This window comes from Oryza sativa, chromosome 3 (genome assembly GCF_034140825.1).
Source record: "Oryza sativa Japonica Group chromosome 3, ASM3414082v1".
NCBI lineage: Eukaryota > Viridiplantae > Streptophyta > Magnoliopsida > Poales > Poaceae > Oryza > Oryza sativa.
In genome coordinates, this window is record NC_089037.1 from 29,701,609 (window position 1) to 29,720,692 (window position 19,084).

A 19,084-nucleotide genomic window follows, 5' to 3' on the forward strand; every position below is an offset into this window, starting at 1 on the left:
TGTAGACAGACGGCCTATGATGACACGTGCAGTCTAGTCAAGGTGGCTATGACAATAGCGCCGTGACGTGGACGTTGCAGGCCTATGGTGAGTCCCGATCAAGACGCTAGTTCTCTTGAGGCGGTGCCTTGGCATCACAAAATGACCACGTTTGAAAACTAGTGCGAGGGAGAGGGTTCTATTTTTCTCTCACCCTCTCCCTCTTCTACTTATCTTGATGGATTTGAACGCGTCGAATGTCGAGCTTCTATTTGATGGTCGGCTGGTGGTGAGGTGCTGGCGCAGTGTCTGTGCATCGAAGGAGTGTAGTTGATGGTGGCTTCTGTGTACAGTAAGCGATCTCGACACAAGGGGTAGGAGGGTTACAGGTGAAAGCCTAGTCTCTTCGGGCCAGCAACGCCGACGCTCACGGGCACCTACAGCTTTTCTCTTGAGGCGTTGTTGAGTGATCTTTCCTACCCTCTAATGGATTTTTTTAGATGAAAACCACATCCTGTCACCCTAATACGTGTGGTGGCAGCATTCTCAATATCGTATCCTTTTCAAAGACGTCGTTTAGAAGATTATTTTTCTTATTGCTCTATAATATAGAACTTCACGGCGTGTTGTTAAGAAAGAAAAATCTTCCTAGCCGCGAAGAAGACCGGGGATTGAAAGTTGGTCAATGCGTGCGCGCTCTCTCTTGTATAAAGCTTACAAGACGGCGATATCATACGTGTGTGCAACGTCCTACGTAAATAGGTGCCTTGTCGAGCACTGTACTTAACCGCGATGGTTGCACTTAAGCAAGCGGGAAGAAGAGGATGCCAAGTTTTTCTCTTCCCTCTCCTTTGTATAGTGGCCGACAGTACATGCATGGTTTTGGCTTGTTCTTTTTTTTTTCTTTTGCTGGAAATGTAATGATATGATGCACGTTTTTGTTTCTTTTTTCCTTTTGAAATATAGCGTGACTACCGACAGGTATCACTGGAAGATTTTTCTTTCTTAACAATACGCCGTGAAGTTTTATATCGAAGATAAAACGTGACCCTACCAAAATTTTGGTAAATTTAATAGTAAACATGTTAGTTTGAATTGAAGCCAAATAATTAATAGGGCCCACGCTTAATTTGGCTACATTCTAGAATCTTCTTCACTCTTATACTAAATTTTGGTTTTATATTGGTATTAAACCAAACATAGACTAGTTAACTTTGCCCTATCAAAAAATTGGTAGTGCCAAAATTTGACTAGATTTTAGGACTACCAATTAATTAGTAGGGTAGAAAGCCAAATAGGCCCATGGTGAGCTGGTGACTTATGTGCATACGTGTGAGAGCTGAGAAGCGATTCCACAGATCGATCTATCCAACTTTGCTTATCTTCCATCTCTGCCGTTTCGCCTGGAAAGCTTATCTAGATCAAGCGGTATGGCGCCGTCCACTAGCAAACAGAGCGGTGCCCAGTCCGGTCGCCGGTCGCCGGTCGGCACGGAAATGCAGTACTCCTGCCTGGAACACAAACGAATAAGTTGGATATTCAAAATTTTAAAAATAGATTTTTGAAAATATATAGAAATATAGTTTAAATTTCTTACCGTTTAAAAACTTGAAAAATGCACCCGCGATAAAACCGCTATTGAATGACAATCAGTCGTGGGAGATTTAATTATTTGTCACTTTAAGATGTGCCAATTAATGATTTCTCTCTCGTTGTCCATGACATATGGGTCTCCATGTGTCTATAACATATGGGTCCAATAAAAAATCATCTAGAACCACTTGTAAGAGTGGCAAATACCCTAGTTAAGGGCAAGTGCTATGATATATGTGACTAACACCTATAAATTTATCTATTCTATTCACTTATGAACTAAGAGACAACCCATACGATACATCACATCTAGTTCACAAATACCAATATATCTAATACTCTCACACCCTTCTTGAATTTTGTGTGGAGGTTGTCTCTTGGTTTAGGGGTGGCTCATTATCTCTCTCCTCACTTCTTTTCTCCACCTTATTACTCAATCCAATATGACACTCTTAGGGCATCCATAATGTGCATCTAAAGTGGGTAGTAAGGAATAAAATACTCCTTACTACCAGGTTGTATACATTGTGGGAGTGGTAAGTAACGGGGGGCCTAATGGGCGATCGCCCAACGATCGGTCCCACCTCCCGCTCCCTTCTCCCCTTCCTCCTCCCATTCCTTTCCTATTACAGTACACCACAAAAAAAATTTAAAAAAACAAAAGTTAGAAAAAATTATGTATAAAAAATTTGAATTCAAATTCAAACTTGAATCGGGTATGTAAACTTTTTACTTATAAACTTTGGGTCTATAAACTTTAGGTGTATAAACTTTAGATGTATAGAAATACTATATATATATAATATTTGAATTCAAATTTGAATTGGATATAATTTAAATTCAAATTTGAATCGGGTATATAAACTTTAGGTGTATAAACTTTAGATGCATAGAAATACTATATATGAAAAATATTTGAATTCAAATTCAAATTTGAATAGGATATTTGAATTCAAATTCAAATTTAAATAGGATATAATTCAAATTCAAATTTGAATCGGATATATAAACTTTAGGTGTATAAACTTTAGATGTATAGAAATACTATATATATAAAAAATATTTGAATTTAAATTCAAATTTGAATCGGATATATAAACTTTTGACTTATATACTTTTGGTCTCTAAACTTTAGATGTGTAAACTTGAGTTGTATAAACTTTAGGTGCATATATTTACTAAAATAGAAAAGTAATGCGGTGCCAAAAAAGGTAAGGGAGGAGGGGGGGGCTACCCGGTCACTCTAAGCTAGCGATCGCCAAGTAGCATTTCCGGTAAGTAACTAATACCAGGCATTATTCTTACTACCTAGTCATAAGGAATAAACAAATGATTTCTCTCGTAGCGAGCGATTGTGGGGTCCAGCTTACTACCCACTTTTGTTTTTTACTATTGTGACTACAACAATAACTAATACCTACTGACACAGGATCTACACCTTATTTATAAAATAGATAGGTGATACCATTAGAGATAATATATGGGGCATTACAGTACTCGCCCTTATTCCATCAGTCGTCGAGTGGAGTAAGAAGCCAAGCGCGAGTGTGCTGCTCACCAAGCAGCAACGCGTGGCTCCGCTTGAATCTTCGCGAATCGCGAGGATATTCCCCCGCGATTTTCTTCAGATCACACGACTCGAGTCAAAGTCCACGGATCACGGCCTAACTGCACCACGCGTCCACCAGAGCCCAACACGCGGCCCAGCCAACGAGCCGCGCAACGGCCCAACAACATAGCCATTCTGCCTTGGCCGCGGTCGCGCACCGTCGCTTCACCGCGGACCGCGCCACCACGCGGAGCGCACGCACGCACGCACGCCGGCAGCGGCAGCGGCGGGGAGGCGGCGGCGCGCGGCGCGGTGGTCGCGTGCGTGATGTGGCGCGCGCCGATCCGCGGCCTCGCGTCGGCGGCGGCGGCCAGGGCCGGGGCCGGGGCGCCGCTGTCGGGCCTGACCGACGCGCTGCTCGCGGCGCGGCTCGCGAACCACCTGCTCACGACGCCGCACATCCCGCCGGAGCTCCTGCCCGCGGCGCCGCTGCCGCTCCCCGTGCGGCTCCACGTGCTCCGCCACCCGGCGCTCCCGCCGACGTCCAAGCTCTCCTTCTTCCTCGCCGCCACGCCGCCGTCCTGCCCGCTCCTCGCCGCGACCTTCCCCGTGCTCGTCCGTGCGCTCGCCACGCACTCGCCTCCCCTCCTCGACGCGCTCCTCCCGTTCGCGCTCTCCTCGTCGTGCCCCTCGGAGCTCCTCCCCGCCCTCCTCTCCGCGCTCCTCTCCGCCTCCCGCGTCGACGCCGCGCTCGCCCTCCTCGACGCTGCTCCGCCTGATCTCCTGCCCCGTCTAGCCGCCGCCGCGATCCCTTCCCTCATCGCCTCACCTGACCCCATCTCCGCCGTCCCTGCCATTCGCAGGCTTCTCCCCATTGCCTCACACCCGCCCCCCGTCCGAGCCACCAATCGCCTCCTCCTCGCCTTGTCCAAAGAGAACCTCTACGATGACTTCCGTCACGTGTTCGGCGAAATGTCGAGGAGGGGCCTCCCTTCTAACATAAGGTTCTACAACATTTGCATCCACGCGTTTGGCAAGTGGAGGAGGCTGGATATGTCGCTAAAGCTTTTTGCTGCTATGAAGACCGCCTCTCCTCCTCTTGTGCCAGACATATGCACACACAATTCGCTCATCCGTGCGCTTGTGGTTGGTGCAAGGGTCGCTGATGCTTTAGTGGTGTATGATGAGATGAAGTCATTTGGGATTGAACCGGATGTGTTCACCTACCGGGCTATCGTGGATGGGTGCTGCAAGAGTTTTAGGATGGATGATGCTTTGCGTTTGTTCCAGGAGATGCGAGGGAGCTATGGGGTGAAGGGGGATGCTGTGGTGTACAATTCGCTTCTGGATGGGCTTTTCAAAGCTAAGAAGCTGGATGAGGCATGCGGTTTTTTTGAGACAATGGTGGCGGATGGTATTCAATGCTCAGCAAGCACACACAACACAGTGATTGATGGGCTATTCAAGAATGGGAGAGCAGAAGCAGCGTGCCGGCTGTTTTATGATCTAAGGAGAAAAGGCCAACTGTTGGATGGGATTGCATATAGTATTATGGTGAGGGAGTTTTGCAAGGAAGGGAAGGGGGACCAAGTTGCGGAGGCGGTAGAGTTAATGAAGGAAATGGAGGAGCGAGGGTTTGCTGTTGATTTGGTCACAGTAACATCATTGCTCATAGGGTTTAACAAGAGTAGACGTTGGGACTTGGAAGAGCAGATAGTTAAGTTCATTAGAGATAGTTCTGTGTTGCCAGATGCTATTCGATGGAAATCAAATATGATGTCTGCTTTGCAAGGACCACAGGACAGAGAGAAAGATGGAACATCAATTTTTCCCTTTGATGGCAATATTGATGATGTGATGAGTTTGGTCAATCCCGTGGTATGCACTGGTGCAAATGAAGAAACACCAAAAGATGAGCCCAAGGATGATTGGTCTTTGTCACCGCACCTAGATCATCTTGCTAAACATGCTGATCATTTGAATAGTTCTGCTATATTCACAATTGACAGAGGGCAGAGGGTGCAAGGTATGGGAGCCAAGACATTTGATGCTGACATGGTTAATACATATATGTCAATTTTTTTAGCGAAAGGGAAGTTGAGTGTAGCTTGCAAGTTGTTTGAGATCTTCACAACTCTGGGAAGGAAAGGAACGAGTTATACATACAATTCATTGATGACGTCATTTGTCAAGAAAGGGTATTTGAAACAGGTATGGGCAATTCTTCATGAGAGAGGTGGACAGCTCTGCCCCAATGATATAGCTACATACAATCTGATCATTCAAGGCCTTGGTCAGATGGGAAAAGCAGAGGTTGCTGGCTCGATTATTAGTGAACTGTCAAAGAAAGGTGTTTACATGGACATCGTCATGTATAACACATTGATCAATCAATTGGGAAAGGCCGGGAAGGTTGACGAAGCAAACTCTTTGCTTGAGCAGATAATTGGGAGGGGCATAAAACCAGATGTTGTCACTTTTAATACCTTGATCAATATTAATGCAAAAGCTGGTAGATTAAAGGAAGCTGACAAGTATTTGAGGAAGATGATTGCAGAAGGAATTGCTCCGAACTATGCCACGGAAACAATATTGGTTTTCCTTGATAAGGAGATTGAAAAGAAAAGGCAGCAGCCTAGATGACGTGATGAAATACCAAACATCACTTATTAAGACAGGTGTTTGGCCAGATGACATTTGAGAGAGTGGATTTAAAACTCCACAAGGTACATTTTGCAGTATTTTATTTAAATTTTAGAATAAATTTTGGTCGAATTTTGATTCATTATCTTTTGAGAGCTTATCATATGAACATCTGATAAATGGAAATGTAATGTATGTATAGGGATAGTTGTAGTTACTTGATCACGCTTATCTACTGAAGAAGTGAAAATTCCTTCGAAGAATGGTTAAAATATCGGATAACTGGGATCTGTTTTTGTTCATACAAATTGTGGTGTTACACATACACATACACTTACAATTCTAGAAGTGATATTTATTTTTTTGAAATGTCCAGATGTGCATGAACATTGTCATCTTAGGATTGGTCATCAGTGCTTTTCATTGTGCTGACCTATCCAGTTTTAAGTTTTCTCCCCTTAGATGCTTGACCTGGTTCCCTTCCATTTTTACATGAATGGATAATTGGCATACATACTTGCAAATAATGGTGACATGTGATGTGCTATAGCATTATTTAGCATCTTAAAGGGACCAGCGCTAGAAGGATATATACAATATTGTAGCTGTTTATCATCTTTATTGATGATATATTGTGTTGCGCCAATGTGCCATGCATGATATATCATCGATATTCATTGTTTTTTTCAAAACAGGGTCAAATAAGCAATTGTTCCTTGTTTTTTTCATGCGGTTAGATATTTTGAAATTAGGCCCACTAAAGCCAGCCAAGTATCCACATATACAATAGGAGAACCCCCTCTTGGTGTACATTTTGCATCTTTCTTGTAACCATGAAGCTAATATTTCTTATTTAGTCATTTAATTTATTGAGTTCTGAAATTGATGCTCTAATCTTTCCTCTAAGCTCTTCTGCTCTAGAATATACTTGTCTATCCAAGTCTCTTGTATAGATTCTAGACAAAATAATCTTAATTCTTGTCTGCTGAGTGTTATTAAAGTGTTTAGTCCTTTTATTCCCAGTGCAGCTTTGCCTCGTCAACCAGGTCACGTTCATTATCACATCAATCAAACTTCAAGTCAGAAGAGTCAAGAAGAGCAGGTCCTAGAGAGACGATGCAGTTCACCGACCACAAAAGCAAAATTAGAGAAGAGAGATTGTACTTGTTGATATATTGCTCATTTGTTCTGTGAAGCTGATGCTCCATTTAATATAGTAACATTGCTTAGGTTTCACAGTCTGCTGGAACCAATTGGTGGCCATGGTTGAAATTTAAAGGTTCTGATTTTCTATGAGCTTTTTGACAGGCTATGGGCATGGTTGGCCACTTCTGAGGTAATAAATTTGCTTTATGCGGTTTGTTGTCTTGATTGTTGATGCCTCAGTTGATAAGGATGATTGTGGAGCTAATTGATGATTGTATTGAAAAATTAGGTGAGAAAAAAGCTGTCAAATGGCCACTGAAACAAGAAGAGCAAACCAGACCATGGGCATTGTTGATGTTAAAGCAACAACAATTATATTGGCACAATTACACAGCCCACATCAGCGACCTCATGCTAGAAGATATTGGGCTACACCTAAAGTGTGACTAACATAACCTTCAAGGCAAAGGTAATCACCAATTGTCTATGCTCATACTCCTGTTACTTGTTTGCCACTGGACATTTTAAATTTAACAGTTGTTTGGATTTCATGAGCTAAATGGTTGTGGACTTCTCGTTTCTTGTATGAACGATAAATGAAAGCTATCTTGTAAGATTGTTAGATCCCATAGCTTCTGGAAGGGTGTTCATATTGCTGTTGAGTTGTTAACAATGGTTAGGCCAATGGTTGAGTTACTAAGCTTGCAGATACTGATATACCAGCTATTGAAAATTTTTTATATGGCAGTGTGATGGATGCAAAAAAAATTTAAAAAAAAAAGCTCTCTGGTTTCATAACAAAGGGCAACTGCAACTGTGTAAGCTAAGCTGTCTGCACTATTTTCTGTTATCTTTGATTTATTTCACATTGTTCTTTCTTTCTCTTAATTTTAATTGACTCGTTTCATGTTTTGGCAGTTCCAAAGCATGATTTGGTCATTTGGATGACATGAAGTTGTGGGTTTGGATGTTTGTTTGTAACTTCTAGCTAATGTGTTGCCTGTGCTGCCATGGCTAGGAAGAATCAATGCAATTTGCATCGTTTGTACTGTTTAATTCTTGTTAACATCTGTGTTGCATAGGAAATTATGCTAGTTTTTTTTTCAAGAAAACACGGTGTTTTAACCAAAAAAAAAAATCAACAGAGCAATTTGCTAGAGCTTAAGAAAACTGGCCATCCCAGTTGATTAGCAAATTAATCATCATACTATGTAGCTAGAGCTTTAGTGTAACTCTTGGTTCAAGTTTATTTAGGATTAATCTTTGATGAATCTTATAGGTCCCCCTGCATACGCCCATGATAAATTGATAGTGGATTTCTCCCAGCATACGTACAATAAATTGAGGAACCTTGGATGTTAGAACAGAAAGATACTTCTTCTTTTTTTTTATCTGTGCAGTAAGATATACCTATGAATCTTGGATTTATTGCTTTAACATGTTGAGATGACCATTGATGAGTTGCTCTGGAATTAACCATAAACACCTTTTGTGTATACTTTCAAATACTCCTAGATAACTATATGTATGTGGGTAGAAAGATAGATTTTGGGATTAAAATTCTTGTGTAGTTTGTAACCATTTATTTGGGGGACCTCTATGCTGTACAGTAGTTATTAGTTGTGAACTTAATACGAAGTGGACCAGTGGAGAGCTCAAGCATACATATTGCCAATGCTATCGCATGTTTGGCATTTTTGGCACTTGAATAGGCACAGAGGGATGCAAGGGATTGTGTCCTGTTATCCTGTACATTACCGAGCACAATGTGAACGTGCTCTTGAAGTGTACTATTCTCGAAACATTTCTATTCTGCTACTCTCAAGGTGCTCACCGTACCCTGGATCATATATATATTTATTTTTTTAGGGTGGATCATATATTTCTGAAGTAGCTACTCTATACATCTATTTCACTGCTGTTTTTTATATTCTTGTCTAAACAAGTAGCATCATCTATCTGGATCGATGTAAAAACTTCAAAGTGGACAGAACAAAAATTCACTTGAAGATTGAGTCTGCCCAGTTTTTTAAGTTCTACAGTGGGGATCCTCTACATTACTGCACCTGTAGTAATTGTCGCTGACATGGGGGATCGGACTCACCTATCAGCCATTGCTACGGCAGGTGCAGTAATGCAGAGGATCCATGTCCTTAAGTTCTGACCCAAACTTGTTTAAAACCATGGAAATGTTTTTGCGGTGACGTTATACTGTAATCCAACTCCAGTGTTGCCCCTTTTTGCTGTAGGTTGCAGCTGTACTGCTGAAGTGCTGATTGGATGCCAGAGGCTGGGGCCAACCGCACGTTTCATCAGTGAAACGGTGTAGGAGTCACGGACATCAGCGTCCGTCCAAATGGAGCCCAGGTAAACTGTTTCGTTGGAAATTTTGAAAAGCTTTCTGTTCTTGCGAGAATTGAACCCCCTTTTTTTTTGTTTATTTCTAAAAAACGTGTTCTAAATGAGTGCCCGGGCAAGGTTTTGTCCGTCCCAACGTGCCATGGTGTTAATGAATGCGTGAATCTTTACGTCTTGCATCACAACTAAACTTTCTGTTTTCACAAATGATAAACATGGACGCTTGCCATGCAATCTACTGTAATTATCAACATGTGCATTCTCATTTGCCATGGTTATATATGACCTTGCGAAGCGTTCAAAACAGCGTGCGTTCGGCGTAAGTGCATTCCATCGTGTGTCGAGCAAATAGCTGCTCGAGGATGTGAGATTTGTTACAAAAGCAGCTCTCTCTTCGTGGTATAAATGGTTATATACGACCTCTTTTTGAGAGATGGTAGTGGTAGTTTACTCCACAGTCCACATACGACTTGAAAAGCTAATTACGACAAAACACGCCAACCGAAACCGACCAAGATGCTAATCTTAGATTAGACTTAATTCGTCAGGCTACCCTGTTCGTGTTCCGCGTGCACCTGTATAACAAACCATCGAGCCTGCATGTAAAATATCGTGCAAACGTGCACTGTCACGTGAACAAGATTCGGCCCTGCAAGCTACCCAGTGTTATTGTGCAGCTGGGCGTTAACGGCGCAAAAAATTGTAGTTCTACTTCAGATTCGGAGCGGACTACAATAATTTGCGGTTGGTCAGTTTCAGAGATATTTTAGACACATTATGTCGTTCGTGTTGTAAACATCAGTTTTAGTACTCCTTCCATTTCAAAATATATGGCGCCGTTAATTTTTTTATAACATTTAATTATTTGTCTTATTTAAAATATTTGTATATATTATAACTTAATTTATCATTAAATAAAATATAATTTTAACTTATACTTTTACATATTTATACTAATTTATTTTAATAAAACAAATAGTGAAATATTGTGAAAAAAATTAACGGTGTCATACATTTTAGAATTGAGGGAGTACTCACCAAGTACTAATAAAAATATGTCTACTACGGCCTTGCCTAACTACGGAAGCAATATAATAATGCCACAATATTACATAACGATAGCGTATATACCTAAGCTTAGAGAATAGTGTTATTCCTAACCCGATAGTCAATATGATATTAGACGGTTTAGGTCGGCCAATTAATCGTTTGACGCTTCACTCAAGCAAAAATACCGTATCGAACCACAGGTACGTACGTACTAAAGTGCTGCTCGTTCCTGCGTACTCCTGCACAAACGGCCGTACTGACCGACTTCTTCCACACACGTCATCATTCATTAGCTCAATTGTTTGGGTTAAACTTAAACAAAACTAAAAAGAAAAAAAAAGAGCTTGTGTTAAACATGGTTCCGGCCCGCGCAGGAAAACGACGCCACAAAAGCCACACAAGAAAAGGAAAGAAAAAGGCGCGGACCAGGAATCCCCCGATCTCCCGCCATCGGGCCCCACTCCACATCGCCCGCTCCTAGATTTATGACATTTTAGCCCTTTTATAAAATTTATTTTGTAAATAGACCTTAGAAAAGTTTATCCTAACAATTACTAACCTCTAACTTAACGCTGGGGTTGATAATGCATACATTTGATGTCTTGATACCAAAGGTAACTTAAGTCACTAGGTGGTCGGCACTGAAAAGCTAATACACCTCTTAAAACATTAACCCTCTCTTTTAAACAATTGAAAGAAACTTATCCCATGACAAATCCTGGCTCAACGCTAGAGTCGTTGGTACCAACATTAAACGTGTTGATGCCAAAACTACAACCGTTGGCACGAAACTGAATCACTGGTGGTCGATGCCAAATAGCTAAATACCCAACTCTGTCAGCGACAATATCGTTAGGTCAACTCATTTAACCTGCGCGCCAATAACTTTGGTGCCGAGCTAAAGTCTTATACTTATATAGGTTTTTTTTAAGGATCAATATGTAAAATAACTTTTATATTTTAGAAAAAAGACTAAGGCCCTATTTAGTTCACACCAAACTTCCCCCAAACTCCCAACTTTTCATCACATCATATCACATCCAAAACCTTCCTACTCACATAAACTCCCAACTTTTTCTTTCCAAACTACCAACTTTCCCCAAACTTCTCCCTAATTTCAGAAACTAAACACAGTCTAATGGGTTGTTTGAATGGCTCTCACAGAAATATTAGTTTCTAGCTGCTGCAACTTCTCCCAGAATCAGAAGCTCCCTCAAACAGTATAGCTTTTGGTCTCGATTCTGAGAAGCTGTAAATGTATAATCCAAAAAATGAACTATAAGCTAGAAACTGGATTTTCCAGCTTTTCCAGATTCTTAGAAGCTGGTTACCAACCAATTGTTTCTCAGAATTTTAAACTCCCACCAAACAGGCCAATTTTTGTGTGCTTCCTATCCAAACAGGGCCTAAAACGTGAAGGATCCAGTCGTCCGTCCCGCCCCGCCCGCTCGCCCGCGCCACATCATATAATCAATTCCATTCCCATCCTACGCCTTGCCCTTGCCCACCCTCCTGTGACTCGTGACGCACCCCACCCCAACCACGCCGCCCGCCTCCCTCTCCACCACCACCACCACCACCATGGCGGCCGCCGCCACCGCCGCGGCCGCGGCCACCTCCACCTTCACCGCCGCCGTGCCGCGCGCGCGCGGGCGCAGGCATCCAACGCGCGTGGCGGCGGCGGCGGCGGCGACGGCGTCGTCACCGGAGGCGGCGATGGCGGCGGCGGCGCCGCCGTTGCCGATGATGCGGGTGGCGCCCGAGACGCTGCAGCGGCAGAGCGGGTACCTCGTGCGGGGCCGCGGGGAGGAGGGGATTGGGGAGGGGGAGGCGGAGGCGGTGGGAGGGGACGCGGCGGGAGGGCTCGGCGCGATGGAGTACCTGACCAGCGTGCTCTCGTCCAAGGTGTACGACGTCGCCATCGAGTCGCCGCTCCAGCTCGCCACCAAGCTCTCCGAGCGCCTCGGCGTCAACTTGTGGATCAAGCGCGAGGACCTGCAGCCCGTAATCCCCCCTATCCGTTCCCCGCCCATTTGGGCTAATTCGTGTTTCTGATGCGCCTTTTTTTTTGGGGGGGGGGGGGGGGGTTTAGGCGATCTTATGCTGAAACAATATTACTTTTCAGAAAATATGGTGGCTTCCTTGTGGGCTTAGCTAGCTTCTACTCGTATTCGGAATGATTTGGCATTGTCAATCGTCACAATCGTGTAATTAGATAGAACATTCGTTCGATAAGTTTAGGGGTTTTCGGGGGGGTTTTTACCTCGGAATCGGTGTGTTGTGTTGTTTTCAGTGGGCTTGAATAGGATGTTTGGATTCTCTGGATTCTTTGATTGTTGGATAAGTATTGGGATATTTTCTTTAGTTGTCCACCTTCGCTTGGACACGTTGCTGTCAAACTTTCTCGGGGTAATAGAGGTTTAAGGGTGTTTTGCTTTTGCTCGTTCTTCTTTGTGAATTTTTGTTCTCAAATTGGTTTAATTTTAAATGTTTTTCATCAACTTATAACCAATACTCCTGGTTGGACATTTAATTTACAGGGTTCTTATCGTGTCAATTTTTAAGGGATTTTGTATAGTTACATCCTATTGATTGCTGAAATTTTGAGATGAGTGCACTTTCAGTGCTGGACAGGGTATTGACTCGTAGGGTGCTTGTTTGATGTTCCTGTATGGAAAATACTCCCTCCGACGCAGTTGATTTTTTTTTATACATGTTTAACCGTTCGTCTTATTCAAAAACTTTTGTGAAATATGTAAAACTATATGTATACATAAAATTATATTTAACAATGAATCAAATGATAGGAAAAGAATTAATAATTACTTAAATTTTTTGAACATGACGAACGGTCAAACATGTTTAAAAAAGTCAACGGCGTCAAATATTTAGGGACGGGGGGAGTACAATGTTTTGTTCATCTGCGCTAATATTAAACTGAGGAATGTAGAGTCATCAGGTTTAGGCGCTTGGGTTTTGTTGGAGTCTTATCAAAGTTTTGAACTTATTATGTTTCATGGATGGGCTACCCGTTTCAAGCCTTCAAGGAACGTGAAAGTTTGTTCATACTCTGATATACCTGAAGGACTTTCTACCGTCATTATCATTGTCATTGACTAGCATGATGTATTGGTGTTATGCCTTCTGTTTATTTTATTTGCTCCTGCTTTATCAGTATAATTGGCAGTTCTCCTGCCTGTTCATTCAAAATAATAAGAAAATATTGACATAGCAATAGCACCAAGGGGATATCCTTGATTGCATATTTAATTATCTCTCTATACACATGCACTGTACATGTATTGTTCGTTATTGTTATTGTTTTTCATAATTGTCTACTGTTTTTTTAATGTTATTGAATGCTAGTTTCATGTTGATTGAAATTTGAGAAGTACACGCAATTTCTACTTTAGCATTAGTTTCTACTTTAGCATTAGTTTTCTGTAGCTTTACATATATTGCTCTTCTGACTTCTGACAGTACAATTGGCAGTTTTACTGGCCAGATATAATTTTGGTTACTTGTTGTGTAGGTATTCTCATTCAAGTTGAGAGGAGCATACAATATGATGGCAAAGCTCTCGCGTGAACAGTTGGAGAGGGGTGTCATCTGCTCCTCTGCTGGGAACCATGCCCAGGGAGTGGCCCTTTCCGCTCAAAGACTCGGTTGCGATGCTGTTATTGTCATGCCTGTGACAACGCCTGAAATCAAGGTTCTTGATCTGCAGATTTCATCACTTTAAGCCTGTCCTTCTATGTGATTTATCTTACCTTTTGCTCATTACATAGTAAACCTATTGTTTTGAATTCTAGTGGCGATCGGTGGAGAGATTGGGTGCAACAGTTGTACTCAAAGGGGACTCATATGATGAAGCTCAATCATATGCAAAACAAAGATGCGAGCAGGAAGGCCGCACATTCATACCTCCTTTTGACCATCCTGATGTTATAAGTGGACAAGGAACGATTGGCATGGAAATTGTTCGGCAGTTGCAAGGCCCACTTCATGCCATATTTGTACCTGTAGGAGGAGGTGGATTAATTGCTGGGATCGCTGCCTATGTAAAAAGGGTTCGCCCAGAGGTTAGCTTCCTATTTTTCTAGACTAGTTTTCTTTAAGCCTCAAAGCACGGGTTAAGGACTGATCCACAGGGAGGGGCTGGCTTTCATGACCATTTTCGGTCTAGTTTCAGGTGCTTCTTAATTATAATACCTTGGGAGGTCTTTCCCTTTGGGGCCAAGTTCGTTTTTTTAATGCAAGAGGAAACAAACCTCTTTATAAATGTCATCATGGAGCATGGCAATAGTTTTAAGCCCAAATTGGGGGGTATTAAGTTGTTTTTCGGACCTAGTTGTAGCTGTTATCAGTGTTGCAATTAATATATGTGTTTCATTGCATTGTTGCACTCTAGTCAGGTTGGGATGGAATGTTCTGTATATTTTACAGCAGCTCTTCTACAGGTGAAAATAATTGGAGTGGAGCCATCAGATGCAAATGCAATGGCATTGTCCTTGTGTCATGGTCAAAGGGTCATGCTGGAGCAAGTTGGTGGGTTTGCTGATGGTGTGGCTGTCAAAGTTGTAGGGGAGGAAACATTTCGCTTGTGCCGGGAACTTGTAGATGGTATTGTTCTTGTCAGTCGAGATGCTATTTGTGCTTCAATAAAGGTATGAACTCACGATTATTTGTGTCTTGTTTTACATAATATTTTAGATTGTTGTTAAAACTGAACACTAACCTGTTTCTCTCAACTAACTTAAATCCCAACTGCTCCATTAAAGGTACTGGTTTCAATAAAAGAAAAAGAAATATACACCGGTTTCCTGCATCAAAATTCTATATTGCAGTGGTCTGTGAATACTATGCTCCATAGTTTAAAAAGATTACTTGTTCAAAACCCTCTGTAGCGGACATGTCTTATAAATGTTGTACACTAGCCTAGTTTTTTGTGAGTTGCTTGTGGGCATTGGTTTTCAACTAATGTATAATCCTATTCCATTGACATTCTTTATAGGGTGCTAGGAATCTATGATCGGACTACTGCTATATTCCAATCTTACCCTTATAATGCTTCTGCGGTTCTGCCCTATAATTTTTTTTGGTCATGGCTGCAGGATATGTTTGAGGAGAAAAGAAGCATACTTGAACCTGCTGGTGCCCTTGCGCTGGCAGGAGCTGAAGCTTACTGCAAATACTATGGCTTGAAAGGGGAAAATGTTGTTGCAATAACTAGTGGAGCAAATATGAACTTTGATCGGCTCAGATTAGTAACTGAGCTGGCTGATGTTGGTCGAAAACGAGAAGCAGTTCTTGCCACATTTTTGCCAGAGGAGCAGGGAAGCTTCAAAAAGTTTGCAGAGCTGGTATGCCTTGCGGTATTTCTACCAATATGTAAAAATTTGCAACTTCTAATTTCATTTCTTTTCTTCCAACTCTCTGCAGGTTGGCCGGATGAATATTACTGAATTCAAATACAGATACGATTGCAATGCAAAAGATGCCCTTGTCCTTTACAGGTACATGGACACTAATATGTTAATAGCATTGTGCATTAACATCAAGGATCTTTGGGCTCACTATCCAACATATAATTTCTTTACTATTTTCTGTTGACACTTATTTATGGAAAGAATATGGCGTCCCTTGCTCTTTTATATTCTTGGGCTCCTGGCTAACTATACGATTGCTTTGATTTTATATATCCCAGTGTTGGCATCTACACTGACGATGAACTTAAAGCAATGGTGGAACGTATGGAATCTTCAAAATTGAGAACTGTTGATCTTACTGACAATGATTTGGCAAAGGATCATCTAAGATACTTTGTAAGTTGGATTTCTCTGCCAATTTTATAACAATGCCACACATTTTTTTGGAAACTAAATCTAATCACTTTTAGAGTAAATGACACTAACAGTGATTAAACGTGTCTACAGTTTCATCTAGGTCCCTAAACATCCTCAGTGATAGCATTGCAAGTGCCATAAAATTCATTACTGAATTTGTGCATGCAAACATGTTACAACTGGTTTTATAGAGATGTTCCAGTTGAAAAGGCTGCAGATAAATTGATGAAATTATCAACTGCTACATTGTAAATAAGAACTTGTTTGGTGCAACAAGCAGTCAATCATATGTCCGTGCCTCTGGTTTTGCCTTGTGATTCAAATAAAAAAAATTACCTCCCAAAACACAGATATGTCCAAGTTAATTTTGTGAACCTCTGCTAAATTTTGTTGCAGCTGATCTTAAGGGATGGTGTTCTTTTAATTTGTTTATATTCAAATATGCGGCTACCTTAATTTGCTTTTCCTTTCCATCTATTTTCAGATTGGTGGCAGGTCAGAAGTAACAGATGAACTTGTTTACCGGTTCATTTTCCCAGAAAGGCCTGGTGCACTTATGAAATTTTTGGATGCATTCAGCCCCCGCTGGAATATCAGCCTTTTCCATTACCGTGCACAGGTGTGTGACAGATTTATTATTCATCAGTTTCCCTGCTGTAAAGTAGTCTTGTATGAAAATTGCAATCTCATGCATCTGAAATCGTCATTTTATTGCCATCTATCCTGTACAATATTCCCTTTCCATTTTCACTTGACAAAAATGTACATCTAAATTGTGTTGAGACTTAACATATTGGTTACATTAGTTCTGCCGAACTTGCAAAACCCTTAAACATCTTAGTGAACTCCAGCATATACGTAAATTATCATCTGCAGGGTGAAACCGGAGCGAATGTTTTGGTTGGCATACAAGTGCCGCCGGAGGAGTTTGACGAATTCAAGAGCCGTGCTGACAATCTTGGGTACGAGTACATGTCGGAGCAGAACAACGAGATATACCGGCTCCTCTTGCGCGATCCGAAGATCTAATGCCACTGACTCGAATCAAAACCGGACCGACTGTTAAAGTTCCTTTGCTCCCATAAGTTGGTGAGGCTTACCAAGATCGATCCATTCAGGTAGTAGGGTCATTTGCTTCATCTTTTGGAATAAAGGCGTCGCCTCATCTATTTATGTACTCCAGAATTTTGGGTGTGCCATTTGTTGATGTGTTGAGTATGTAATGTAATGTATGTGTTGTACTTATTGATCTGATTCTCTGTTGTACTTCACCAAGAATCTGCCGAATAATGATAATAAGTTTGTATTCACGTAACTCTGGGTCATGTTATGTCTGTGGTTCCTATCTCCCCATTAGATAATGGAAATGGTTTACTTATCTCCCCCTTTTTAGAGTTTGTATCTAACAATGGAAAATGGATGCAGATATATTACTCTTGGATTGGCTCTTCTCTTTGCTTTCTTTGACCAATGGGCAATGGCTCCCCCAGCTAATGCCTATGCTTCCATTGAGCAATAGAATGGCATGGCATATCACTAATTATGGCTAATTTGATCCTAATTGCCCTTCCCGTTCCTCCCCTCTTGGAACCACATCGTTCCGAGTTTATGGCTCCTCTAGAACGAAGGAAATAATTTTGGAGGGTTTGAAACTGAAGTCCCTATGATATGAGATGAGCTCTATTTGAATTCTTAGGAAATAAACATGAGATCTTCACCTAAGAGCATCTCCAACAGCATACCCAAATCAAACTCTCCATCTCCACATTTGGCAAGTTGATAAAAAAAATTTCCTCTCCATATTTCATTTGTGCTCCAACCTCTCCATCTACACCCTCCGTTGAGTTTGTGACAGTGGGACCTATATGTTGTGCTTGAGAGGGATGGGGGAGGGAAGAGAGAAGGTGGGGGAGGTGTGCCCCATCGGTCGGCCTAATGAGTCAAAACAAAAGCCAAAATTTGAATTTTTTAACTTGATTTTAAGATATTTTCAACGTAATTTCTTTTTATATTAACTTAAATCGCTACGAACAAATGTATAAAAATTTTACCTTTAAATTAATTTTTATTCCCTAGTAAGCCAAAACGACTTACTAGGGATATGGACAACCGATGAGGCTATCAACTTGTTAGATTTGGCCATCCAAGTGAGAATTTTGGCCACTCATTTGGCTTGGCAAGTTTGTTCGAGGATTTTTTTATCTAAGTTTGTCAAATTTTGCTTCGAAGAGTAAGATAGATAGTTTGTTGGAGTTACGCTTATGCTTCTCTCTTACCGTATGGCATCTAAACAGTTGATCTAGAGCATTCCTTTAGAGCTTCTTTGAATTGTAGGAATGGAAAAACGGAGGGATAGGAAAAACACAAAATTATGGTAGGAATACAAGTGCAAAACATAAGATTCTGATAGGATTGTTCATTCTATAGAAATTTTAAAGGATATGATATGATTCAATCCTTTGTTTCAAAGGTCATAGGAAATTTCTCCATAGGGTTGAAATCCTCCAAAATTATTATGGTTTCCTCCAAATAAAAGGGCCATTAGTTCTAATTCCTCGAGAACTTTTGGTTTTATACTTGGACAAATGCTTGTCCACCTACATAACCCAAAAGTAACTATATTTGAGATTGTGATAATATAAGGTAAGATGATATGAAATTGGTTTGCTGCACTATTCATAATAGTATTTGTTCTATTAATTATCACCCATTCAAATGTTTTCTCATCTTATCTTAGTATTCATAATACTAAAGTTTTCTTTCTTAATCTTAGTTTTAATTAAATAATTTAAAAAATATTATATTTTAGAACGAAGCTAATAATAGTAAGATATAAGAAAGCTCCAATATTTTGTAGGGAGGTAGTTCCTCTCTTTCGCCACTCCTCTCGGCTGTTTCCGAACGTTAGCCGATCTCACCG

The 19,084-nt window shown here is 41.3% G+C and overlaps 2 protein-coding genes across 3 annotated transcripts; both read left to right on the plus strand.

Annotated features, from left to right (window-relative positions):
* Positions 1 to 3,327: 3,327 nt before the first annotated feature.
* LOC9268979 (pentatricopeptide repeat-containing protein At4g01570) lies at positions 3,328 to 9,591 on the plus strand. 2 transcript variants are annotated; one of them, XM_015774147.3, is made up of 4 exons: positions 3,328 to 5,847; positions 6,788 to 7,100; positions 7,200 to 7,379; positions 9,160 to 9,591. In XM_015774147.3, the coding sequence occupies exon 1, from the start codon at positions 3,449 to 3,451 to the stop codon at positions 5,762 to 5,764; it is 2,316 nt and encodes a 771-aa protein (XP_015629633.1). In that variant the 5' UTR covers positions 3,328 to 3,448; the 3' UTR covers positions 5,765 to 5,847; positions 6,788 to 7,100; positions 7,200 to 7,379; positions 9,160 to 9,591. The 2 variants fall into 2 exon arrangements, with proteins under 2 accessions (XP_015629633.1, XP_025879681.1); XM_026023896.2 differs by having other exon boundaries at positions 6,793 to 7,100.
* Positions 9,592 to 11,814: 2,223 nt separating this feature from the next.
* Positions 11,815 to 17,479, plus strand: LOC4333898 (threonine dehydratase 1 biosynthetic, chloroplastic). The gene is made up of 9 exons (XM_015777403.3): positions 11,815 to 12,322; positions 13,851 to 14,030; positions 14,131 to 14,400; positions 14,779 to 14,985; positions 15,433 to 15,681; positions 15,761 to 15,834; positions 16,026 to 16,143; positions 16,649 to 16,783; positions 17,041 to 17,479. Exons 1-9 carry the CDS (start codon positions 11,900 to 11,902, stop codon positions 17,191 to 17,193), a joined length of 1,809 nt encoding a protein of 602 aa, XP_015632889.1. The 5' UTR covers positions 11,815 to 11,899; the 3' UTR covers positions 17,194 to 17,479.
* The last annotated feature ends 1,605 nt before the right edge of the window (positions 17,480 to 19,084 follow it).